We start from the raw sequence: 26,728 nt of genomic DNA on the forward strand, positions 1-26,728 counted from the left end.
GCATTGCGTTCGTATGGAGCGTGTTTGAAGTGAACAGCAGAGACGAAAGGAACAAGGCAAAGTGTTGTGAAATAAAATATTACCTGTAATACGCATTTAGGTAGAGAACTGAACTCTCGCTCTTTATATAGCTGACGTGTCTTGCGCATCCGTTCTGCGCATCTGTAATGGCGGCCTCCGTATGACGTCCGGTCCGCGATGGGTATTAAACAACAAACAATATTTGACAATAACACACCATCAAGGATTGCACCATCGCATCAAAGGATGTGTCGTCAATTATGAATTTTACTGACTAAGTGTGTTGAGCAGGATGGCTGAATGCGATGCGCGATTGACAACAAACAAGAAGAAAGGTGATTTCAAGTTTTATTTCGAGGAAGATTTGTCATGTCTCGTCCCCAGCTATGTGTCTAGGTTGCCATAGTTTCTGTTCGCGTCGCCCCTCCCTTCCTGTGTCACCTCAATCAATGTAACGTGTTTTGTATTTAAGTCCTGTCTGCCCCTCGCTCACCGTCGGATCATTGCATGTGTTACTGTCATGATGTCTGTTTGGTTTCTGTTCCTGTCTTTGGTCATATCAGCCTGTCTTTTTGTTCCATGACTTTGTCGGTCATTCCTGTTGTTGGTTTTGTTGTACCAGGATTTTCTTTAAAAAAAAATAATAATAATTAAAAAAAAAAAAAAGAATTTAAAAAATTTGTACCCATGTATAATGCGCACCCCAGATTTTAGGACAATAAATTAGTTAAATTTTGCGCATTATACACGGGAAAAAACGGTATTTATTGGTCATGGTAGAGTACAGTTTTCCTTTTGAATTTCAATTACCATGCTAGTATTGGATTGATTGGGTTGGAAACTAGTAAACTAACTGCAAACTAGTCAAGACTTCACCCATAGGGCAAAACCTGTCATTTTGCCCCAACGCCTGACTCATCAACAATCAATTTCAGACAATGGACACGATTCTCAATGATCAGTATCGATAGCCAAGTTGAAAGAAGATGCTGATGTGTACAATACCTGTTTTAGCACATTCCCATCTGCTCGGGTGTCTTTAGTTATCAGATCCCGCCGTGTGACGGGTTGCAATTCCCCTGGCAGATTTTGAAATAACATTTGCTAAACTCTCAATTAAACATAAATGTTTTTTTTGTGTGTCTCAACAAGGATGAATACAAGTTTAATTATGTCGCCCCTCACATTAAGATTGAAGATTAAGATCTGTTCGTGATTTACTTATTGCAAATTCCTACCTGTGTGAGGTCAAGAAAAAAATTAATTTTAAAAAAGAGCACACGGTTTAGCAAAGCCAGGGACGTTGGACGAAATTCTATTCGTTGTTTAAGATTTAATTGTACAAGACTTAACACACTACTCAAATAATTTCCCAAAATAACAACAAAAAGTAGGATAGTTTGCGAGCGCAAAGTAATTACCTATTAACCATGCGTGCCTATTTACTCCCACACAATTATCACATTCGCCACTCGATCTGACCTTTGAGATTATTAATACATGTTAGATGAGTCACACTGAATTGTATGAACAAATATGACATCCGGTGTGAATAGTCCGTGGTCTTAAAATCAGGTCTTGGTCTTGATGGATGGATAAATCGATCGATTGATAAAAAATAAAAAAGAAAATCTGCGGTTAAGGCGTTACCATAGTAACACTAACGCAAACGGTCCGTGACGAAAACTCTCTCGGCATTTATTACGCCCACTAAAACTTCCGTGTTTAAACGAGTTTGGACCAAGTTTAATTCTTAACCGTCGCTGCAAACTTTATTTTGGTTTTGACCTCCAATTTAAACCTGAGCTTAATTCCGCACGACCGAACACTATCGCAGGCGTTGTGCTGAGTCAGGGAAATCAGATCCAAAGAGCGTGCAACAAGTAGAACAAGTTGTTCTCCAACGATCCAGGCAGCAAATATGGAGTTGGTGCAAAACGTCATCAACCAGAGTCAGGGTAGGGATCGTCTTTTCAGGTAGGCTTTTTAAAGATACATACTTTATATTTCTTTTTATTTGATGTTATTACGCAAAAGAAAGTAGCTCACAACACAAACGTGTTGTGCTTGATTTGGTTCCCCCGTGAGATTTTGTTCCCCCTGCCGCGGGAGCACGCACGCTTTGTTTGGAAAGCGAAAAACCGATGTCGTACGGCGTCGTACGGCGTCAGCACTATGTTGTTTTCAATAAAAACACGAAGAACTCACGTTTGCGTCAGTCAATTTTAATTTTCATAAAGGATTATTCTCATTTGATGTCTTTAAATTCATCCGCGTTCTGCCATTGAAGCGGGGTGCATTCAAAGACCAGTCGTACAGACGGAACACTCATTCACTTCACCAAAAAGCAACAATATAATTACGCATAAACCTCGATGCAAAGAAACTGCTCTTTTTGGGTACAGGGTACAAGGAGTATATATTACAAAGGAGACTTTCTACTTAATTGTGATCATCATTCATCCATCCATCCATCCATCCATTTTATTACTCAGGTATTTTCAAAGCAAATTAATATTGTTGCATTTATAAATTTGCTTTAACATGACAGCGCAATATAATTAAAAGCTGACACTATAGCTGTCCGAAAGTCTATTGATCCGACACCGACTTTTCCGAGGTGCACTTGAACGCCTCCTCAGAAAGCGGGACACTTATGAGAACGCTGCACGCTCCTTTGCTGGTCTCGCGCTTAGGGAGGAAAACGGACTTACAAACCCCTTTTTCCCGTGACATTTGTGTGCGTTTATGAAACCCCAGGTGAGTTAGCAGACTGGCCTGTACACTTGGGGGAGCGAACATATCTTTGTTTACTTCCTGTTGCTGGTACGAGCGAATATAACTTGTATGGGATAAGCGCGTGGTTAATGGCTTCGCACGGGGTGCCGCCATGTTGTCTGCGTACTATCGTCATATGTTTGTCAAACGTGTGCTTATAGCGTTAGAAATGTATTACTGTGTTTAGTTCAGTTGTGTAATATACGTTGTTATTACTGAGTGCCGTCGGCCAGCAGTGCACGTCTTAAAGCGGCAGTAACGCACTTATTGAATGTTCATTAAGTGTGGTAGCAGTAGTAAAGTTTATGGCCCTGTATATCAGTTGTTATTGCTTGCATTGTGCTATTGTAGTTGAGATACCCTACATAGCTGTTTATGCATATGTTTATTAGATGATGTAATTTGACTGTCATAATCTAATTACATTATTTCCCTTTGTTTTCCTTCTGTACACACACACACATGCACACACACATGTACATACACTTTTAGAACACACATATCCAAACACACATATACACACATGTATACAAGTACACACTCAAACCCACTAACATACACTCCTGGAAACCTGTACACTCACTGCTGTTGAGAATAAAGTTGATGCAAGATTCTCTAACCGGACTCGTCCATAGTGCTCCATCCCTAACCACTAATCCACATCTTTACAATAGCAATGTCAAACGTGTTCATTTAAGAAAAAGCCACACACGTTTTGTGATCAAATCTTTCATAACGAGAATGATTTGAGTGAATTGATTTGAATGAATAATTGGGAAGAAATTTCAGTTCTGAAGGCTCCTTTTGTCCCAAGCAAAGTGACAGATGGTGGGGAGGGGGGATAAAAATTGTAACAAGAACTCTATAAATAATGTCAAGCCGTGAGGATATGTCCCCCCCCCCCCCCCCCCCTTATTTTGAGAACGGTGAGTGCTGGACTCCAGCAGTTTTTTTTCTGTCTTCCTGGGGGTCTGTTCAGGTTGGGTGGCAAATTTGAACAGGTTCCCTCACTCCTAGGCCAGATTACAGGGGGGGAACAAATCTTCACAGCTGCCCCGTGAGGATTTGTCCCCCCCCCCGCCTTATTTTGAGAACGGTGAGTGCTGGACTCCAGCGGGGGGGTTTTCTGATGATTTGTGCAGTGATACCGTTATTACTGCACTTTATCAATTTCTTTGGCCTTATTTTGGTCAAACAACTTTGTTTCTTAATCATATACCTAATATACATAAAAAATTATAACTTTAAACTTTAAGAAAAAAAATTTTTTACATTTAAAATTTTTTTTATAATAAAATAAAATGAAAAAATACAAATTTTAATTAAAAAAAAAAAGCAAAATGGTCTTCAAGCAAGCTTCAAATATTTAGCATTTAATTTCTGTACATGTACGCAAAAAAGAGCCTTCGGTTGGAGGCTCCCCGACACATACAAGATGGAACCACCTGCAACACTCGTCACACTGAATCTGATAAACAAAGAAAAAAGCAAGATCATACAATGCAGCACATTTACAATAATTTACAACGAATGTGTAATTCAATATATTTCTTAATCATCACATGCATTAGTTAACAAGACCTGACATAATTACCCATCTGTTGTCTGTGTCATGTGTAGCTTCCCCACAAACAAAGCACAAGTTAGATAAATCATCTGTGAAAACAAAGACAGAAGAATTGCTATAGTACTTCCCTGTGTAAAACTTAACTGAGTTGTATATAGCATTGATAGCACAGTCAGGACCATTCTTTGGGTGGCAATAACATCTCTTGGGTGCATATTACTTACCAGTCTCTAATAGAAGTGTGGTGGCAATTTGCAGCCTGTACCTACCGTTTTTTTCCATGTATAATGCGCAAAATCTGACTAATTTATTGTCCTAAAATCTGGGGTGCGCATTATACATGGGTACAATTTTTTTTTTTTTTTTTTTTAATCCGGATATCATACGGAGGCCGCCATTACAGATGCGCTTTCTTCTCTGCTGTTCACTTCAAACACGCTCCATACGAACACAATGCTCTCGTATCAGACGCTTGCTCGATCACCTGCTCGTTTGCTGTCACAATGTACCCTACACAAATCCGAAACATTTCTTCGCTATTGAGTTTGCTAGCGCATGCGCAGTGATACTGATCGGCAGAATAACATCCAGTTGTTCCCAAAGATGATCTTTTTTCTAAAATAATTTTACGTTTACGGACTTAAGTAGGAGTCAAAATTTGGGTGCGGATTATACATGGGTACAGGCTTTTTTCCAGCATCAACATGCCATTTTTAGCGTATTATACATGGGGGCGCAATATACATGGAAAAAAACGGTATTTACATCATGTGCCTTTGCTGAGAAATCTATTTCTTCATTGGAAAGAAGATGTTCTGCAAACTGAAAAAGACAATTGCAGATGTTTACAGTGCATAAAGAATGCTTTCAATGTTTGCCATCTTTAGCCTATATATCATACAAAAACCTCTGCTGTCAGACAATAATTTCTTTTAGTCCTTTGTTGTATGAACTCTAAAGTTTTGAGTAATGTTTGATTAAGTTTTTGCATAATTGAGTGATATGAGTTTGGTAAATCTAGTCTGTAAATCAAATGCATACTTTCAAAGCAAATACATCACAAGAGGTTGAATCTTGTTGCCTGGGATGGGGGACAGTGCAATAATTTGTTGGTAAATAGTTGGGTCCATTGTGCGGCAGCGTATTGTTGTCAGAAAACAATGCCGAAATGACGCGAAGTGCGGAACATATTCTCACAGAGCACCCGTGAGGATTTGTTCCCCCCCTGTAATTTGGCCTAGGAATGAGGGAACCTGTTTAATTTTTTTCACACAACCTGAACAGACCCCCAGAAAGACAGAAAAAAAACAGCTGGAGTCCAGCACTCACCGTTCTCAAAATAAGGGGGGGGACATATCCTCACGGCTTGACATTTTTTATAGAGTTCTTGTTACAACTTTTTATCCCCCCTCCCCACCATCTGTCACTTTGCTTGGGACAAAAGGAGCCTTCAGAACTGAAATTTCTTCTCAATTATTCATTCAAATCAATTCACTCAAATCATTCTCGTTATGAAAGATTTGATCACAAAACGTGTGTAGCTTTTTCTTAAATGAACACGTTTGACATTGCTATAGTGTCAGCTTTCAATTATATTGCGCTGTCATGTTAAAGAAAATTAATAAATGCAACAATATTAATTTGCTTTGAAAATACCTGAGTAATAAAATGGATGGATGGATGAATGATGATCACAATTAAGTAGAAAGTCTCCTTTGTAATATATACTCCTTGTAGCCTGTACCCAAAAAGAGGAGTTTCTTTTCATCGAGGTTTATGCAAAGAGCTCACGTAATTATATTGTTGCTTTTTGGTGAAGTGAATGAGTGTTCCGTCTGTACGACCGGTCTTTGAATGCACCCCGCTTCAATGGCAGAACGCGGATGAATTTAAAGACATCAAATGAGAATAATTCTTTATAAAAATTAAAATTGACTGACGTAAACGTGAGTTCTTCATGTTTTTATTGAAAACAACATAGTGTTGACGCCGTACGACGCCGTACGACATCGGTTTTTCGTAGGGGTGTAACGATTCATCGATACACATCGATTAATCGATATAAGGCTCTACGATTTATTGGCATCGATGCTAAACGTAAACATCGATTTATATCGCCGTGTTTGACCTCGGACATTAGACGCGACTTTATTTTGAAATCCAGTTCATTGTTGCTTGCTTCCTCTTTCCGGGAGCAGTACGCGGCGTGTTGTGTTGTGAGCAGAGCAGGCACGTAAAAGGGGAGTCGACAACTACCGTTTTTTTCCGTGTATAGTGCGCAAAATTTAACTAATTTATTGTCCTAAAATCTGGGGTGCGCATTATACATGGGTACAAAAAAAAAAAAAAAAAATTTTTTTTTTGATTTTTTTTTTTTTTTTTTTTTAAGTCCCAATGATCGTCACACACGCAGGGAGGCAATGGGTCCCATTTTTATAGTCTTTGGTATGGTCTTAACTAGGCTGGATGTAATTTTTTTTGTTGGCGTTGATTTCTCCGACTGCCCGTAAACGCACCACCGCGCTTCGTGCGCGCACGGGACAGCAAACGAGCAGGTGATCGAGCAAGCGTCTGATACGAGAGCATTGCGGTCGCATGGAGCGTGTTTGAAGTGAACAGCAGAGAAGAAAGGCAAAGTGTTGTGAAATAAAATGCACAGAACGGATGCGCAAGACACGTCAGCTATATAAAGAGCGAGAGTTGTTTTCTTCCTATTAGTTTCAATTCACAGTTTAATTAGCAGTTTCAATCAGCAAATAACAAAATGCGTATTACAGGTAATATTTTATTTCACAACACTTTGCTTTGTTCCTTTGGTCTCTGCTGTTCATCCTAAAACACAAAGGCGCTCTTTAAGCAATGCGACAGTGAGCGCCCGGCGCGCTGCGGTTGCGCGACCGCACCAAATTAAGCTCCCTGCGCAGTGCGCACTGAGGTCCACTTAAATTTTAGAAAGTACATCAGGACTTTAAAAATATCTTCTAAATTTCAGCGACGGCTCTGTCACAATAATCGACCAGCCCGGTGCAGTTGGGCGGTCGGCGGCGCGCTACGGTTGAGCGTTCTCTCGCACGCTCTCTCTCTCTCGCTCTCGCACACACGCAAACCGGATATCATACGGAGGCCGCCATTACAGATGCGCAGAACGGATGAGCAAGCTATATAAAGAGCGAGAGTTCAGTTCTCTACCTAAATCCGTATTACAGGTAATATTTTATTTCACAACACTTTGCCTTGTTCCTTTCTTCTCTGCTGTTCACTTCAAACACGCTCCATGCGCACGGAGCGCGGTGGTGCGTTTACGGGCAGTCGGAGAAATCAACGCCAACAAAGAAAATTACATCCAGCCTAGTTAAGACCATACCAAAGACTATAAAAATGGGACCCATTGCCTCCCTGCGTGTGTGACGATCATTGGGACTTAAAAAAAAAAAAAAAAAAAAGATTAATTTTTTTTTTTTTAAAAATTCATAAAAATTGGGTGCGTATTATACATGGGTACAAGCTTTTTTCCAGCATCAGCATGCCATTTTTAGGGGTGCGTACTATACATGGGGGCGCACTATACACGGAAAAAAACGGTAGTACGCGGCTCCTGGGCTGGTGCTATGGCTAGTGTCCAAAAAGACGAGGAAATTTGCTCCCCTTTAGGCTTCAAGTCATTCGTTTGGAAGCACTTTGGATTCCAAAGAAAAGATGACTCATCGGACAAAACACTTGCAGTTTGTAAATCCTGCCATGCGGTGATCAAATATTCAGGAAGCACAAATCTCGCCGCACATTTAAAGAAAAAACACGACATCAAAGTTCAGTGTTAAAATAAGCACTTTGTATACTACAATACTCTTGTAATTTCCTAAATAAAGAGTTTGCAGTACCTTGTTGATTTTGCGTATGAATTGTTATAAATCAGGATATTGTTCTATATTTTTTATTTAAAAAAAATATATATATGTATCGATCGTAGAGCACTATATCGTGATGTATCGTGAATGAATCACAGCAGGGTTTAAGATATCGGCAAATATCGTATCGTGTTTATTTGTATCGATATGATATCGTATCGTGACAAAACCCGCGATTTACACCCCTAGTTTTTCGCTTTCCAAATAAGGCGTGGGCGCTCCCGCGGCAGGGGGAACAAAATCTCACGGGGGAACTAAATCAAGCACAACACCTGAACACCTGTTACAATTGTTTCTTGTTTTAGAGCCACCCAATACGCATGTGCCTTGTGTGCGTACGCTCTTCGAAATGACAACCGGCGCAAGGATCTTGTGAGCAAACTTGAACGTTTGGAGGCAAACATGAGTGCTGGACGAAAGCGTGAGTTCCATCAATCATGATTGTTCGAAATATGTGCTAATCTTATTTGACCATCCCTCTCATACTCTGCCTGTAGAATCAATATTTCATTGTTACATACCAGACAAGCTGTTTTTTCTTTAACGTATTGCAATGAAATTTGTACAAGGGTGGGCTTGTTTTCAATGACGTCATTACATTTTACCCACGCATTAAAATCTCCAAACATTCTTATTGTTAATTGAACCCGCGACCCCGACGATGACGAGGGAACCCCCTCCTTCTCCATCTATGACTCACAGTCGTGAACACAGATCTGTATAAATATGAATCAATTGTCATCAAAATATAAAAGCCAGAGAGGATCAGCTTGCAGCTTTTTTTAGTCATGCAAAGGCGAGAAAACTTGATGGCAAAATAACCACTGTGTGTCTCTCACCTTTGACACAATAAATGCATTGTGGCGAACGGCGGGAGACTTTGAGGCTTGTCTCTTTGAGATCCGTGTCTGTGTGGTGACAGACAGCTTTGACTTTCTACCCGGGCTCACTTTTTGGACTTCAAGGTTCTGATTCAATCTAAAATTCCCAGACGGACTGTATACGAGCTGCTGGCCCTGCTTTACAAAGACATTCTTGTCTCTCCTGTTGCTGTTATGAGGTCAAGACGCGCTTGGCAGAGCGCTTGATTATTTCTCTGAAACAGGGGTCTCAAACTCCAGTCCTCGGGGGCCGCATTCCTACATGTTTTCCAGGTTTCCCTCGTTAAACACACCTGATTCAATTATCAGGCTCCTGCAGAATGTGAGGATGAACTGATCATTTGCGGCCCCCGAGGACTAGAGTTTGACACCCCTGCTCTGAAGCGTCCCAGCTGAGCAGCCTCCAGACCCAAACTGCTTCAAAGGTCAGAGCTGGTACCAGATTTTGGCTCATGGTGGTCACAAAATGTCTGAGAAAGTTCATGCTGTTGATGTGGGGCATATTTCAAATAACCATGTGACAACAATCCAATCCTACTTAGACATAAAGGGAACAATAACAAAGTCAGTAGAAAGGCAAAAAATTGCACAATCACCAAAATAATATATTTGTTGGCCAGATGTTGACATTTGGACGGGCTAACGATTAGGTTGCTATATCATGTTGCCTAACTGACCCCCTTTTTTTTTTGTCTGTTCCCTTTCCTCAGTGTTCAGGCTGGGGAACACAATAAACGCCATTGAGTCGGCCAAGCGCAACTCACGCCTCTCGGACCCAGCGCTTTGCCTTTGCCTGGCGGTGGCCGATGTGGGCCGAGCTCTCTACTTCATCTGCGATAACACGCTGTGGGCCGCCGGCGTGGGCCTCCTGGCCGGTATCGACAAGGAGCGTTGGAGCGCGGCCGCCTCGCGATGCTACCTCCTCTCGCTCGTCATGAGCCTGAGCCGAGACGTTTACGTCATCTCTCGCTTCGTGGCGGAGAAAACCAGGGAGAAGCACTTCAGGCGGAAAATGATTTCACATCTGAAGCAGAATCCCGACGTGGCCGAGGTGACAGTCCCTCAGTTGGACGCTTTGGTCTTCCTGCTGCTGCACTGCTTCAAATCCCAGCCGGCCGTTCTTTTGGACACTGTCAAGAACGTTTGTGATTTGTCTATCCCGCTGGACAAGTTGGGCATTTACCGCTCCAACGCGGGTGCCGTCGCCTTTTGCGGCCTGCTGTCGTCGCTCATCGGAATCGTAACCCTCGTGCGGCCCGATTTGAAAATCAAAGCTTGATGTGTTCCTTTCCTGGCTCGGACAAGGAGGATTTTTAAGATTGGAAGCTTTGAAAGGCCCAATTTGATAATTGTTCATTGAACTTTAATTCTCAATTTAATTTTTTGAATGGGCAGCACAATAGATTGAATATGATGACTCAGCAAAAAAAATGTGAGGTGATTTTTTTTTTTCACGTATGAGGGGGATGAACCGACATTGACTATAGCGGCTTGAACTCGATTATTCGCCAAGTTTGATATTAACGGTCGAGATGACATAAGTTGGCAGTCGGCGTTAAGTAGTACGGAAAAAAAAAACAGTTTTCAACCCCCAGTAAATAGTCTGTAGGCTCGCATTTAAAAACACAGGTCTCTAAATGTCACACTGTTCCACTGAAAATAGCTTTATTTTCTTTTTTTTGTGGGGGTGGGGCTGAGACAAGAATACATTTGTTTTCCTGAAAGCTTTTTCTTCCAAAGCCAGTATTTGCATAACACATCGGAATTGCAAAAAATATATTCCATTTCCCTTGGCCCACACTTGCAGGTTCTATTGTAGAAAAGAAAAGAAATAATTTGCAAAGAGGAATAATCCCAACACGGAGAAATAAATAAGACATTTTTTCCTCCCCGGCCGATGGCTTGCCTGCCGGGATTTCTTTCATTTCACATTTGGTTGCGTCACGTAGAGAAAAATGAGGGCTCGTCGCTCGCGCTAGTTGCCGTGTAACATTTTTAATATGACCAATGGCTCCCTTGTGCCAAAACATATGCTGGTGTTCTGGAGGCCCACGTGGGGTCAAGCTCGGGCGTTAATTGTTAACCGGCCCACTAAGACGTTTTTGCCACGAAGGACGAGAAAAATGAACTTGCAACACAAAAGCACTTTAATGGTGCAGAACCTTTTTTTTTTTATGTCCCTGGGGACAAACAAAGGCACCTTCAGTATTTTGCTGCTTACAAAAACGGCTACAATCGATCGGGATGATGAGCGAGCGCATAGTCATCTCGCAATGACACTTGTTGGCTTTTCCTTGACTCACTTAATTTTTTTCCCAGTTTGCTTTAGCATCAAGAAATACGTTGGCACCCTTCTGTTTGGAATGAAAAGAATATTCTGTGCAATCGTAATAAATATTGTCCTCTGACCTGACTGAGCTCGCTCGCTTGTCTTTATTGAAGCGCACCAAATTGAGCAACGGCGGCGTGCGGCCATTTACAAATCACATCTGAGATTATTTCCGTGCTAATAAATATTGATGTGTTTGTGATATATAAAAGAAACAAAAATTGTGGTCAGCTAGCAGACATGGGCGACAGACACGAAGCTCGATAGAAACGCAGAAATTGACATGGCCCAAGTTTCAATGATGAACATTTTCGGGTTCCAGTTATTATTTTTGGTAGAGATGTCCCGATGATGTTTTATTTTTTTTTGGCACTCAAGTCACCTGATTTTCAGCATCCGCCGATGCCGAGTCCTTACCCGATACTACCTCCAAACATTTTTACAAAAAATAGAATTCATTCAAATTGTATGGACGATGTCATCTTTATGGTCGGAAAAATAAATTTCTTTATATGCAAATTAAGGCTTCAAGTTGAATCAAGTTTGACTTCTTTGCTGTGCTGGTTTTTGTTTCCCTTAATGATTAATCACAATCCGTTTTGTTTTAAAAGAGTCTTCACGTGATCGGGAGGGAGGGACAGCCCTGTTTTTTTTTTTATTTGCGTCATTCAAACGAATCAATGTTTTGACATGAATTAATAAAGTGCGTCAAAGAGCGAGCGAAAACGTTTCTCCGAGTGATGCATGTTTGTTCCCCCCTACGACTGATTGTACCATCCTTGGAATACTTTCTGCGTGGCATGAGAAAGAATCGCATGAATCATTTGGGCACGAACCATCAACTCTTGAATTTGGGGAAAAAGACAAAAGCAGGATTTGGCTTTCATTTGCACATCTGCCCAGTTTACAGCAGGACAATTCATTTGCAGCCTCTCACGGCTCCTTCGCCCCGTCGACACACGGAGGAGGAGTCAAGCGAGTCGCAAGGAGTCAAGCGAGTCGCGAAAACACGACCGACCTATCAGTCTTTGGCTCGGCTGCAAGTCTTTTGGTCCCTTCTCAAGGCACTCACTCATCCTTCCTACGAGAGCTCCTGCGCCCGGTCGTAGTCTGAGATCAGACCTTTGATATGTGACAGTTTCTGGTGGAGATACTCGCATCGTTTCTTCTCTTCCCTGTAGCCGGGAAACTTCTACAAGACGCAAAAAGAGAGAGGGCTCGAGTGAGTTGGGTTTGCAAATGAAGCAGTCGCATTCAAAGTTGTTTTGAAAGCAACACACAAATATCAGCCCCACCGTCTTAAGCGCCTCTGATTAACTCGACTGTTTTAATACAATTGGTTCATTCACAAGTTACAGCCTCGGCAAACAGCGTTCCCTGGTGGCGTCAAGGCGACACTTTGTTAATCAATAATTGGGATCTCGAAAGAATCACTGCCTGGCTGAAACGCCAGTTGAAAGTTGACGTTTCTTGTCACCTAAGTGCTTCTGTATAATTGAAACGTACCTTTTTATACTTGCGGTACTTTTGTAGTATTTGCTCCTCCATTAGCTGGAAAACATTTAAAAGAGGGGAGAAAAGCAAACAGCTTTGCTTATCAGTTGTGTTTTTATAAGTAGAGGAACCGGATTGACCCTGGCGGGTCCAGGCAGTACCTTGTACTCTTGCGTTCCCGGCGAGAGCGTGTTGATCTTTGAGCCTAACTGAACAAACATCTCGGTGATGGCTCCGATGCGATCGTGAAGGGCTCTGTATTCGTCGTACTCGGAGCAGAAGTCTTCTTTGTATTGCTCGCGTTGTTCTGGTGCTGTAATTGGGCCGTATTTTCTGAAAGAAAAAAAATATTTTTTGAAGGGAAGTGTCTTTTTTTTAATCTTCCACTAGGTGGCACTAGAGGTTAGTGGAGTGAGTTGCCATTGCCGCGGAATGAGTTCAACAGATGGAAGCATAAGGTCATTTGTTTTCAAAGCCAGTTTTAGGGAAGAACGCAAACATTTTGGCTTTCCTTTAATTTCATGTAAATGTTTTGAAAGCTTTGGGCTGATTCGATGGTATTGACTCACAAGAAAAAGTCCGGCAGGTCCTTTTTTGTGGTTTGTCTGACGGGGGTTTTCTCTCCTAAGAAGAAAGCACGCAAATGAGCCAACGCAAATTCCATAAGGCTAGCCAGCGTCACATAAGTCGTATCGAAGCGCGGAGGTCAGCCGGCTGTCAATCATCAATTTGTGACGCGTTAAGACGAGCGGCCTGACTTTACCTTTGAGATTTTCTTGGCTCTTCTTCAGGTCCGGGCTGTTTTCCACCATCCACTCCGCTTTTAAGCGCTCGCGTTCTTTCTCTTTGTGCTTTTTTGACTTCTTCTTTTTATGTAGAGCGTTGGGCACTTGTTGGTCAGTGCAAAGGGAAGCGTCCGCGTTGGGGGACTTTAGCGCCTTGGAAGCCGTTTTGGGAACGGCGGCCGAGGAGTCGCTCAGTTTATGGGGCGAGTGCAGCCCGTTGGGACAGGCCCAGAGATGATTGTCGCCTTTGTGGTCCGAGGAACTTTGGGCCCGGTCGGTGCCGTCGTCCACGTGGGACGGCGACTGGCGTGGCAAGCAGTGCTCTAGGAGTCTTTGTTTTTTGGGGCTTTGAAAGTTGGATGGATCCAAAGGCAAATGCCGTTTCTACGGGGGGGAGAAAGTTTGGATATTAGCGGCAAAACGGACACACGGGTCAAGTGCCTTTGCTCTCCTGATCGCAATCACTCAGGAAATTCCCTCCCACTTCCCTTACGAGCCGGGGAAAGTCCAAAGCATTGAAGGTGAACAATTACCGCCGAGAGCGTCTTTGCGGGGCTGAAGCAAGAAGGGGAGTCCCCAGGCGTTTTCTGGGATGACTGGCTGCCTTGGGGAATTCTCAACAGGCCGCCGCTGCCGCCGCTGCTGCCACTGCTGTGGAGTGGCTGAAGCTTCCTGAAGACGAGATGAAGAACAGCGCTGTCAGCCCGTCGACGAGATGAGTGAACGTGTTTCCACAATAGCGGCAGATGCGGGAGCAAATCCTCGGCTCCTTTCATCTGCTTGCTGTGTTTTTTCTGCATTAAAAAGTGCCATAAGTAACTCTTCCACGTTTTCATCACCTTGTTCTGAGAAATGATCAGCGAGTCTGATTTGAAACCCGCCGCGCCACAAACACAAAGAGCCCCGCTGCCTGTATTTGCATCTTCACGCTTGGAGTACAATTTAATTACCTCAACCAAAGTGTTTTGCTCTTAGCAGGGGTTGTTAACAAGGCGGGGAGGGGAAGGGGGGGGGGGGGTGGCACAATTAGCCAAATTCACTTGAGAAGCACACGGCCTGCGTGATTACTGGCAGGCACATGAAGGAGGGAAGAAAGAAAAAGCGTAAAGCCCTGTAAAGCTCAGCCTCGCTAGCCTTAGCTCTTCAGTGCTATGCTACCCATGCTACGCTACGCTAATGCCACTTGGCAAGCAAGTACGAGGCAAATCTATTTCCCTCCACTTTGATGTGTCCTTTCAGACTGTGGTCCCCAACCACCGGGCCGCGGACCGGTACCGGTCCGTGGGTCACTTGGTACCGGGCCGCCAAGCCGCACAGAAAAAAAAAATTATCGACGATCAATTAATTCAAGTCAAGACACTTGTCCCGGTCACGTGACATGTTTCCCCAGTCGAGCCCGCAAAGCTAATACGTGGCGACAGGCTAACTAACCAAGCAATGAAGCATTCAAAACTGCTTCAACACATGGAGACCAAGCATCCTGCAATAAAAGACAAACCTTAATCACTTCGGGTGTCATTGTCTCCGATTACGTCTAGATGGGACCGGCTCGTTTCTGAGAAACAAACTCAGTGCTCCCACTAATTCAACGTAATGGTTAGTTTTATTTTTGTCATCGTTACTTGTTTTTATGTCAGTCGTATCCTTTTATTTCATCGTATTTATATATTTATTATAAATGTATTATTTATTTATTTATATAAATGTATTATTTATTTATATAAATGCCGGTCCGCGAAAATATTTCTGACATGTAACCGGGCCGTGGCGCAAAAAAGGTTGGGGACCACTGCTTTAAGAGATTCATCAGTGCGGAAGAATGCATGACCGCAGCGCCCTTTTGTAGACGTTAGCGGACGTTTGCTAGCATTGCTATTGCTGCCACATCCAGCCTTTTATTTTTCATTCAAATGCAATAACATCTGTAAAAGTAAAACAAATAAAAATAAAATAAAAATAGTGGCAAGAGGTTTTTTGTATCGGGAGCCTCACAAACTTGATCCGGTTTGGTTTTTGAAGCACAGAATTGGCAATCGTGCTATCGTGTTTGAAGCGGTTATCGAAAAAAACGTACCAAAACATTTTCAGTTCAATTTTCTTCCTGAGACTCAAACTAACTCAACTACAAAACGTGCTAAATGTCAGATCATAATGATGTCATTAAGCCTTTCAAATTTGATCAATGCAGAATGCACTACTGCGTTGCCGCCAGCAGGGGCGCTGCTGATTCAGCCAACAAGTAATTATTATTATTTTTTTAAATATGAGGCAAGAAATGCTCACACATTGACAGTCAGACATGTTTGGACATCAGACCAGAGCAGCGAAAGTGGCAATGGTGAAGTGAACCTGATGAGAAGCCTGTGGATGAGTTGCTTCTCCTCGTCCAGGTAGCCGGGCCAGTCTCTTTGGACGTGTCTGTAGAGCTCGTCCTTCAGAGAATAGCTGTTGTCTTTAAGGTTCAGCTTGCCAACCTGAACAAAAAAACAACAACAATAAGTTGTCGGGACATCTCGAGAACAACAGAACCGACTGCACTATGATGACCTCTTTTTCCGGATCATCTATCCATCACTTTGTGGTTTCATTTCTCTCGGTGATCTTATCTCTACGTTTTCTACGGTTGGATTGTTCTTCTACGTCTCACCTCATCCAGCACCGAGGTCAGGTCAGCCTTGTCCTTCGGAGCGGCCCGTTCTCTTTCCAGCCACATCAGCAGCTCGGGTTTCTTATACGGTTTCAAGGCCAGGAGATGGACCACGCGCTCTCGCAAGGGCCGGTGTGCCGCAGGACTGGGAACAAGGCTCCTCTTGTTGCTGGGCGAGTGCTTGTTGCTGCCGTCTGAGCCCGCAACCGGACCCTGCTTCCTGTGGACCTTCACGCACTTACCTGAGATCAAAAACAAAGACACGTGCAGTCAGATCTCAGTCGAGCATTTGTCAAAGGGAAACAAAACAGATGGCAGAACCGGGACCCAAATGGAGTCATCTGTTGGCTTTTCCAAATGCCTTCAGCACAGTTACTCTGCGGTGTTACGCAACCGGGACCCGGGCCATTATACCGAGCACGTTTTCTCCTGTGAAGTGGCCAAACAAGTCTTGCTGCAAGAGTACCAGGAAAATTGAAGCAACAAGCAAACAGAGGCCCTTTCTTGCAAACATGCCTCCAATAATTGGGCCGGCCAGCCGGACCTGGGCAGGCGCCGCTTATAGCTATCTGCGCTCCATAATCTTATTACAACTTTAAGCCATGCTTTGGAGGTCGCCATAGGTCCAAGACGCAATGGTACATTCTGAAGAAGCACGTGGCTGAGGCAGACGTAACGCACCTCGCTCAAAGAGTTAGATGTGAAAACTAGCAAGCCAACTTCTGCGGCTATTTGCAGACCGAAGGCAAAGAAAAAAGAAAAAACCCGTCTGTGCTCTTTTCTAACTTGAGCCTTTCTATGTCAACTTTGCACAGATGTATAAATAGCTCAACGCTCAGATTTAATTAAAGTGGTGCATTTACAAGCAACAAACAAATTTTATGCTACGTTGCTCCTAAATGCATGTTTAGCTATCATTGCGCTTTCCCTGTGACTTACGTTTTGCAGAAGTGGGCCAATGTCAGACAGCCAAATGACCTTTTTAGGCCAATCCAGATCAGCGTGACAGCAGTTAAACGAAAGCCCGTTATCGTGTCGGCGATCTGCTCGATTCCACGCATAATCGCAACGGTGCACTTGGATCAAATCACAGTTTTGCGCATCACGTGACCTACTTGGCCCCGGTTTGATCTCGATGGCCGAGCGGCTCCAGATGTCCTTCTCCACCTGGGACATGCGCTCCCGTGTGGCCTGGTACGAGTCGTCGGTGGCGCAAACAGTGATCTTGTCCTGGATGCTGCCCTGGCTCTCCAGCTGATCCTTGCCCTCCCTTTTCATGGAACGGTCAAAAATGTGTGTTAGCGTGGCAAGCTAAGCGCTAGCCATCCGTCACAATAATAATAATAGCACCCATGCGTCAGTTGAGCGCATTTACGAGGTCACGACAGTCTCCTGGACTTATTTCACGGAAAGCACGGGTTACGTCAATTCTATTCATTAGTTGATAAGTGGCAACAACCGTAAACAGTTGCCGTCTTTGAGATGGAGACTACACAGAAACATTCAGAACACAGCGTGCTAAACTCGTTCTTATGATGAATTTCGTGGAAAGCATCAGTCTAACTCATTTTAATCCCAGTCAGCGTAGTTGGCGGCTAACGTTGGTCATTAGCAAGCTAGCTAACCTCTTGTATGGCTTAGCAAAGTTTGAGTACAGATTTCAAGGAGGAAGACATTGTAAATTTCAGTCAGCAGAGTTGGCGGCTAACGTCGGTCATTAGCAAGCTAGCTAACTTCTTGTATGGCTTAGCAAAGCTTGAGTACAGATTTCAAGGAGGAAGACATTGTAAATTTCAGTCAGCAGAGTTGGCGGCTAACGTTGATCACTAGCAAGCTAGCTAAATTCTTGTGTAGCTTAACACAGCTTGAGTGTCTCGTATGGAAGTGTGAATGGCGCAAGGCGTATCGCACATACAATTGTTAGTGACGTTCAACCTTATTTGTCCCACTTTACAAAATATCTTGAAGCCTTTCACCGCAATTAGCCTCGCGTGTCCTGTCCGCTAATACACGTCGTTGCTTACCCGGAAACAAACTGATGAATGCAGTCGAAGCTGGACTGGGGTTTGTCTTTGCTGTCGCTGGACAGGTAGAACGAGAAGACTCTAAATCCATCGGGGGATTCCGAAGTCGGGATCTTGATGTACTAGAAAGGGTCAAATAGAGTAAAAAAATAAGAGTTGCAGCAAAATATATTTTGCGGAGGTATAAATAAAGTTTGACGGCGTCGCCTCGAGTGTGTAGCTGGCATTGCCAGTTGGTTCCGTAAAACGCGGGCCTGATCAATCCCAGATGTCGCCTGAGTTTTGAAAAATACTCGATGTACCCATTTTGACTTTCACTTCGTTTTTTTTTTTTTTCTCATACGGGCTGACTCGACTCGTCGTCCCAGGTCAAGGATGGTGACCTGTTGCCGTTTGTGGGAGGAGTCTGTCTGAAAGGCTGAACAGAACAATGGCAGAGCGTTATTTTTTTTTCCCTCTTCATCGCGGGCTGTCCATGTAGCCATGGCAACACAGCATGGCGAGTGAGGCTGTCTATGTCAGGGACACGTTACATCAAACGACCCCAAAACCTACTTCCACTAAAAGCAAAGTTCAACTGGCAAAGTCATTAGCGAGCAGGTAATGCGTCCTTTACAACGCACCGGCTCTCGGCAAAAGCGCTCATGGCTCTCTTTTGCCCTCCACATTTTTGTCCTAGATTCTGAAGACACCCGATAATAATCTCCATCTTTTATACGCGAGTGTGAATTTGCGCTAACTGTTGACCGAGCGGCCGCCGCATGCTGTTGTCTTTGTATGTCGCGGCCAAAAGCGCCCGAGGGTAAAGCGGCACAGTTTTGTTTTTTTTGGGACTCAAGGAAAACAAATGTCTGGCTGCCTGCGTCGCCATCGGTCATAAGTGATTGATTATAAGCTGAGTCGCTCAGGGCTCATTGCCCCTGGCAGATGTGGCGGGCAGGACTGTCACAAATGCCCAGTCATGCAGCAAAGCTATAAGCATTTTGTTTTTGGGGTGGGTAGCCAATGAGCAGCAGCTCTCCCCTCTCCCCTTGTGAAAGGCAACGCATGCCATTCACCCTGCCCCCATCAACAGCACGGCCCACCCATGTCAAGCACAAAATGAAAAAGCAAGGAAACAAGGCAGCAAGGAAGCAAGGAAACATGGAAGGCAGTAAGGGGTCAAGGAAGCAAGGACACAAGGAAGAAAGAAAGCAAGAAAGCAATGCAGCATGAAAGCAAGGCAGCAAGGCTAAGGACACTTGAGACTCGCAGCTGATCATTAAGTTTGACCTATTTCTGCCTGGATGCTTGCAAAGTGTATTGGGGGGGCTGCGTATGTCTGCTTCGGGATAGGGGGAAATCAAGAGACATTAAAGCATCAAAGTGCACAGGAGCAGGCAACAGACGGACCTCGCTCGTCCTCGGGGGGGAGGACAAAAGTTTGCTGTGAGGGACATCCAGCAGCCACCACAATTAGAAGTCCAAGCGACGCTCAGCCAAACGGTGGCAGCACGTCCGTCCTGGCTTTGGGGCTGGAGGCAGCAGCACACGAGCCTCCCCCACCCTCAACCGTTGGCCCCCCACCCCATCCTTCTATACGCCACCGTGCACACTTTGCATTCTAATTCTAATCAATGTCACTCAGATCAGACCGTTTGGACGAGAGCAACTGAAGCATTTTCCTGCTCCTCTTTGCTCTCCAAGTATGTACACACGCTCCTCTTTGCTCTGCCTCTAAATGTTCTGTTGACTGTTCCAGCGGGTGACATTTTTATCACCGTGGGCTGGCCGTAGCCTACTTAGACGCTCAAGTTACGTCATCAAGTTACGTAATGACTCAAATGGACTCGGAACAATTAAAAGGTCGAACGCGGCACCTTTGAATAATCATCCTATGTGTCTTCGGCGCTTTGACGCTGTCGCTCATCCCGTCGTTCCGGGAAATATGCAAAGAGGACATATTTGTCCGTCTGGCTATGAAGGCAAGAATTCATTAAACGTCTTATTCTCTGCTGTGCGCTAATTACAAGTGTGCAAATTTAATCTGATGATGAATTGCTTCATGGGGAAGACGTGATTAGCGGCGTGCGTGTGTCGCAATACCACCCACCGTTTAGACGCTTCCAGAAGGAGGCGAGCATCAGGACGGCCACGTTTGCTGGCATCGTGTCACTGTGCCGCCCCCCTCCCCTCAGATACAATAACTGCCTCTGTGGCTCGGCCCGGCACATCTGCTCCTCCGGGCACGGTCTGTGTTTGGAGATGTCAAATACTTTCAAGCCATCGTAAGGTGTGAACTAAACTGGAACAGAAAATCTCCGTGGGGAGGGGAGGGGGACACAAGACTCCATCGCTGATGTCCTTGTTTAAAAAAATAATAAATCCATCTTTAAATCCTAGGGCATATTTCAAGCGGCTCATCTTTTAAGATGCACCAAAGGGATCCATCTATTTTTTTATTTCGAAGTCTTGTGCCTCTTGGCCCCTCTTGTCTGTCCTCACACTAGTCCCCATTGTTTTCTCCTTGGAGCCTGCTCAGCCGTAGCTGCCGTCTTTTGTTCTCGCCGCATCCCCCCGCCTCTCGCCTGGATTATTCATGAACAGCGGGGATGTGTGGCCGGCCGGGAGGGAGGGGGGCTGGCTTTCCAGGAAAGCCGATGCATGAGGGACGGTCCCCCTTTCGGAATGTTCCACGCCTGGGCATTGTGGTCAAGCGAGAGAATTTCCACCTGACTGCTTCCCTCTGAACGATTTGTTGACATCATCAGTCGTTGATCGATTGTTTTTTAGGGGCAGTTGACACAAAACATTTTGAAGAGTAGGAAAAAGTGAACTTTGAAAATAAAATGTATTGACAGAAAATGAGTCCAATCCTCAAAAGGAAAGAATCCTGTTAAAAAGCCACTTTGGGACCCAACTGGATCTCAAAACCTTCAAGCTCTCAGACCTCCAGCTTGAAGAAGATCAAGCCCAGGTGGGTGAGAAAACAATTTTTTTAACAAGGGCTTTGTGAGCCCAGCTGGGATGTGCTTGAAAAACTATTGACGACAGTGGGGGGGGGGGGGGGGGTCGAGACAGGAAAGCGGAAAAAAAAAGGGGGGGGGGGGGGGCGCTGTCTGCAGTCGCGTGAGGAGATGGAGATGGGCAACTGTCGAACATCCCCCAAGGTGCTGCCGCCTTGTTATGCCACGCAGAATCAGTCTTTCTCCACCGAGCCAGGGCTAATCTGTCAGCCTCATTGCGTCCCCCCACCCCAAGCCTCGCCCCCCCTTAGGATGGAGACAACAACAACTGCCTGGCTTTTTTTTTTTTCTACCTCAGATCCAGAATATATATATTTTTTTTTTCTTGGTATGGCGCCGTGAGTGGCTGCCTCCCGGCAGTGTTCTCTCTTTTCCTCTTTATTTCCTTCTTTTCTCTCTTTTTGTCAATTCGGCGATGCTGGTGCCTTCTACCGCACCTCGGTATCTCTTCGGATCGGATCTTTTATTTTATTTTCTTCCTGGGACCGGGATCCTCGGTCGAGACCGGCGTAACTCTACGACGGCTTCCTGCTTATCCGGCCAGTGATGACCAGGTCCCTCGCCTTGGCCTTGCAGCCGCAACCCCTGTGGGGAGTCCGCTCCCTCGTGCTCGTCGGAACCAATGACTTTCGCCATGCTAGCCCCGTGGTGACCATCTGCACGTGCCCCGACTGGGTGCCCGGGACGCTGCTCACACGTTTGCCTGCTTTGTGATGTTTTCACAGATTCACGACCACGGTCCATTGGGCGCCGTTGAACTGGACTGCCCTTACACCGGTCGATGGACCCCGTGGAGGTTATTTTGTGTGTTTTGGGGTTTTGTGTGTTTTGGGCCGCTGTTCCTTTGGCTTTTAGCTTTGATGGCTTTTATCTTGAGCACTTTCTGACTTTTTTTGTGGCGCCGTTGTGTGGCAGCCTTATGAGAGCCTATTGAGTTGCACTCATGCCATCTGTGTGTCTTTGTATACCCATGGATACTGCTGGGGCTTGAATTTCCCCACCCCTCGGGATCAATAAATATTCAATCAATCAATCAAGACAATAACGGCACTTCCCTGGAGGATGCCTGGTTATTTCCTACAATGCCACAAAATCTAATGGCTGTAAATATAGTCAATATTTACAGGGCTGGACATTTTATTAGGTACACCTGCACAAAGACACAAGCTGGCGTTTCGCGGTCGTCTAACTGTGCTGCAGAGCGTTCCTGGCCTCTCCCGAGCCGGTCCACGGACCACACCGGATCATAATCAAATACCGGCCCGGTCACTCAAAAGGCCCTCATTGACACTCCAGACCGCAATCAGGACAGACGGGCGGGCCTCAATAAATAAAATAAAATAATGTGTGATTCATGGGCGGAAACAAAGACAGATGGGACTTGAGCAACCTGGAAGAACAACAACACGTGCCACGACTCTAGCTCTCGCTGAGATTGCGCCAAATTCCTACAATTGTTATTCCGATTAGCTTCAAGACAAAAAAAAGAAGGGGGAGGCGGCGAGCAAAAAGATGACAAGTGCAAAAGACTCATTTGTGGTGCTTCAGTCACGCCAAAGATGGTGAAACAACCCAATAATGGAGAGGGCGGATAGGGGTGGGGTCATTCACCGCCAGAACATACAAACGGGCAAGTCGGCAACACCTGAGCAAAAACGTACAGAGGCCGTCTCAGTCCCGCTGAGAAAAGCTGGCAAGCACAATTGCCGGTTGCCCGGCACAGGGATGTGAAATTCCTTGCCCTGGGAACGCAGAACCGCCCGGGAAAAATTCCTTGAAAAAGCGTGGAGCTCTCGCACCGCTTGGACTCGTCTTTCTTTGAAATTGCATCACCTTCATTTGTATACTCGTTATTGATCACTTCAATGATTCCAGCTTGCTCTCGTTTTCCGCTTGCAAGGCCGCCGCCATTTAATTGCCAACAATTGGCGCAAAATGCAACACGGCCGTGGTTTAGTCTTTTAGCTTCCGGGACCTCGTGGCCGTCGATCGGGCCTGCATTTGTGCACGCGGCAAAGTCACTTTGGCAATCGGCTATGGCGGGGATTAGCGGACTTCTTTTAGACAAGGGACAGTAGGGTAAACCCGCGGCGGACGTGACGCAGGCCTTTTCTCTTCCAAAATATTTGTCACAGAAGCTGAGCTCAGCAAGAGCCTCTCCTTCACACTTGTCATGTTTGTGGCTAAAATCTGGGCGCCATCTGATGAGTCACAGCCGACGACCTTTTTCGCTTGCGCAATTGAGGCCGCTTCTTAAGAAGTGAGCCAGAAGTCGGGTCATATTTTTACAATGTGGTTCCTGATGCACGGGGGAAGAAAACTTACCCCCTGACTTCCTTTGAAGCCAATTGACGTCTGATTGGGCAGTGATGCCTGCGAGACAAAAGAAGCAAAATGATCATTTTGGAATCGTGCCCAAAATGTTTATAGCCTCAAAACATGACAGCAATGCGCCAAACAAGTTTTTTTCATCCACACATACATGAAAAGATGAAGCACCCCGTCACCTGCCCCTCCTCCTAACTCTGCCACAATTCATGACGAGTGATGAGTAAAAGCTTCCTCGGGAGTCACCGGCAGAAAATGCCACCGAGGCTTCCCAACGTGCGTTGGTCGTCTGGGCTTTCTTTCTTGCCAGAAATGCGCGTGGTGAAAACAAAACTATCTTCGTGTCACTGGAGCACGTTTGCAGGGTGGGGGGCGGGGCCATTGCAGCCGATTTCTTCACAAAATGCAAATCAGGAGCGCGGCGCATCCCCGAGGACGCAGCAACCTCCTTCTGAAAGCAATTAGTTTTCATTAAAAGGCCTTTTTTTTTCCTCTCGTACAAGTGGGCCTGGCATAAGACCACTTCTATTTTCCCCTTTGCCCCCCTGCGGATTAAGAAGAAATATAAAAAAATGTGGTGCCTTTAAGGCAAAAGGATACATGGTTAATAGGATGAGACTATTATCTGTTAACTACAGCTGCACCAGTGATTGACAGGGCTTTTAATTCATTATTAATGCTTTGGGGAAATATCCTCCCTGTTGCAGAGCATTGTTCCCATTTTCTTGGCTGCCATTCAACTCCATATTGCACGCAATAAGAAGAAACGTGTTCGTTGTCAAAAATTGCCTCCACGCTGACAAATTTCAATGCGAGCTGTTAGCTTGCGAGATAACAACCATGTATGTGTACATTGTGGCATGCAGGAAAGATGAATTTTCTCAAGTATATTTTATTTAATGTTTATTTAATGCAAATGTTGAAAAAAAAAATTGCTGCGGTTTAGGACATGTAATTATTTTTTTTGTGCTAAAGTTCAGGTCAGTACATTTGCTTTGACAGTGACGCAACTTCACTCAACTCAGTGGTTGTCAGAATGCCCCTAGTGGTAGGCTGAAGAATCACAGCCAGAGTACCATTTGGTTGTATTTAACCTTTCTTGCGCATGACATTTGAATGGAAACATTCCGCAAGTACAGTTATTGATTTATTGATTTATTTACCAAGCAGGGATGATAATCGGTGACCTCATTGATTGGCAAAGTGAAACTATCGAGGCAAGCCAAAGATTGCCCCACACTGCAGTTTAGTTGTATTTCGCTTTTTAGCACAATACATTCGCATCAAGGCCTTTAGAGTTGTTAGTTTCTAAACTTTCATTAAGATCAATTTTAAGATACAAGTTAAACTTCAAGAACAGTTTGTTTTCAGCTTTTTTTCCCCTCAGTACATGTTTTACCTTTATGATCAATTAATTTTAATGGAATTATTCTTCAAGTACAAGTTTTTATTTTGCAATATTTAAGTGCCGTGGTAATGTTCAAACTGCGAATCATGTTACAGTAGCTTTCTGGAATATAATTCTTACTTTTATTAGCTGATACTGTATTTTATTGCCGATGGAAGTACGTTGAGGGTGACATTTTATATACTTGCTGGTACTTTGTGACCTTCTGATTAAACTGTTGCGTTTTTGAACGCAATACGAAAACAGCAGATCATTCTTATCATATGGCAACTTCTTTCAGGGGCGGAAGGGATTATTCTTTGACAAACAAGCACCATTCGAAATTAGATCGGCTTTTCTTATTGAGCCAAAAACAAATTGTTCTGGAGGCTTACGATGAGAATTTGATCAAATCCCTTCATTGGTTAAAAGTCTATTTGGAGCGCAGCGCTCTGTGTTATGATCCGAAGAAGCCAAGCTCGAAAATCAACAACACGTTTTCTCAGAACTCCTTTCTCGTTTGAAAACAGTTCAATTTATAACTTTAACCACCAACATTCGTGGACAAAACTAATTCCAGCAGGAATTTTCCAGCTCCTGGACTTTCGATTTAAAAAAGTAATAATAAAAAATAAAATAAAAAGAAAAGAAAGCGTTTGCGGAGAGAAAAAAAAGGCAGTTCAAGATGATAATTTGTCCTACCTTCAAGTTCTGGTAGGTTTCGAGGGTCCGGATGGCGGTGTCAGTGAGTTTGACGTGATAAAGTGTTCGATTGAGGCTGTGTTTATGGATTTTGCCGCAGGAGAGCCCGTAGCGACGCTCCTGCCTCAGCGCTGCCATTTCTACAACTGAATTTAACCAGCGATTTCCTTGCCCTGTGACGTCACGGCAAAGGGTGGGGCCAGGCTTGCTCCTGGGCAAACATGCACACGCAAAGCCGCACGTACAAGTACAACCTTTAAGTACGGACAGGTTTTTTTTTTCTCTTTCGGTTTCCAGGTCGCACTTTTCCACAGTGGGAGGGTTTTTTGGTCTTTAACATCTATTTTGGTCTCCCGGGCGGCAAAACTGGATCGTGCTTTTTATGTCCACGCGTGTCCGTGTGTTTGTAAACACAAGCATTGGTATGCAAAGTCACACGCGGAGACAGGACAAAGTTTTTAGAATGGCCCTGGAATGCATTGCGGATTCAGTGGTTCTCAAACTTTACCACTGTAGTACCACTTTAGGGGGAAAAAAACAAACTACCGTTTTTTTCCATTTCTAATGCGCAAAATTTAAATAATTTATTGTCCTAAAATCTGGGGTGCGCATTAAACATGGGTACAAAAAAATAATATATATATTTTTTTTATCCGGATATGATACGGAGGCCGCCATTACAGATGCGCTTACTTCTCTGCTGTTCACTTCAAACACGCTCCATACGAACACAATGCTCTCGTATCAGACGCTTGCTCGATCACCTGCTCGTTTGCTGTCACAATGTACCCTACACAAATCCGAAACATTTCTTCGCTATCGGGTTTGCTAGCGCATGCGCAGTGATACTGACCGGCAGAATAACATCCGGTTGT

At 44.4% G+C, this 26,728-nt stretch overlaps 2 protein-coding genes across 3 annotated transcripts; one reads left to right on the forward strand and one right to left on the reverse strand.

Annotated features, from left to right (window-relative positions):
* The first annotated feature begins 1,696 nt into the window (after nucleotides 1-1,696).
* Nucleotides 1,697-11,565, forward strand: LOC133156549 (peroxisomal membrane protein 11A-like). Its single transcript, XM_061282361.1, has 3 exons — nucleotides 1,697-1,998; nucleotides 8,577-8,692; nucleotides 9,863-11,565. Exons 1-3 carry the CDS (start codon nucleotides 1,943-1,945, stop codon nucleotides 10,429-10,431), a joined length of 741 nt encoding a protein of 246 aa, XP_061138345.1. The 5' UTR covers nucleotides 1,697-1,942; the 3' UTR covers nucleotides 10,432-11,565.
* On the reverse strand, nucleotides 10,796-26,019 carry LOC133156520 (RNA polymerase II elongation factor ELL2-like). 2 transcript variants are annotated; one of them, XM_061282317.1, is made up of 12 exons: nucleotides 25,854-26,018; nucleotides 23,762-23,809; nucleotides 18,432-18,553; nucleotides 17,523-17,677; nucleotides 16,408-16,649; nucleotides 16,110-16,234; nucleotides 14,294-14,432; nucleotides 13,739-14,144; nucleotides 13,545-13,599; nucleotides 13,137-13,308; nucleotides 12,988-13,032; nucleotides 10,796-12,673 (listed from the first exon to the last, which is right to left on the reverse strand). In XM_061282317.1, the coding sequence occupies exons 1-12, from the start codon at nucleotides 25,989-25,991 to the stop codon at nucleotides 12,563-12,565; spliced, it is 1,758 nt and encodes a 585-aa protein (XP_061138301.1). In that variant the 5' UTR covers nucleotides 25,992-26,018; the 3' UTR covers nucleotides 10,796-12,562. The 2 variants fall into 2 exon arrangements, with proteins under 2 accessions (XP_061138301.1, XP_061138302.1); XM_061282318.1 differs by lacking the exon at nucleotides 23,762-23,809 and having other exon boundaries at nucleotides 25,854-26,019.
* Between the last annotated feature and the right edge of the window lie 709 nt (nucleotides 26,020-26,728).

Source organism: Syngnathus typhle, linkage group LG7, assembly GCF_033458585.1.
Source record: "Syngnathus typhle isolate RoL2023-S1 ecotype Sweden linkage group LG7, RoL_Styp_1.0, whole genome shotgun sequence".
In the NCBI taxonomy this organism is placed as follows: domain Eukaryota; kingdom Metazoa; phylum Chordata; class Actinopteri; order Syngnathiformes; family Syngnathidae; genus Syngnathus; species Syngnathus typhle.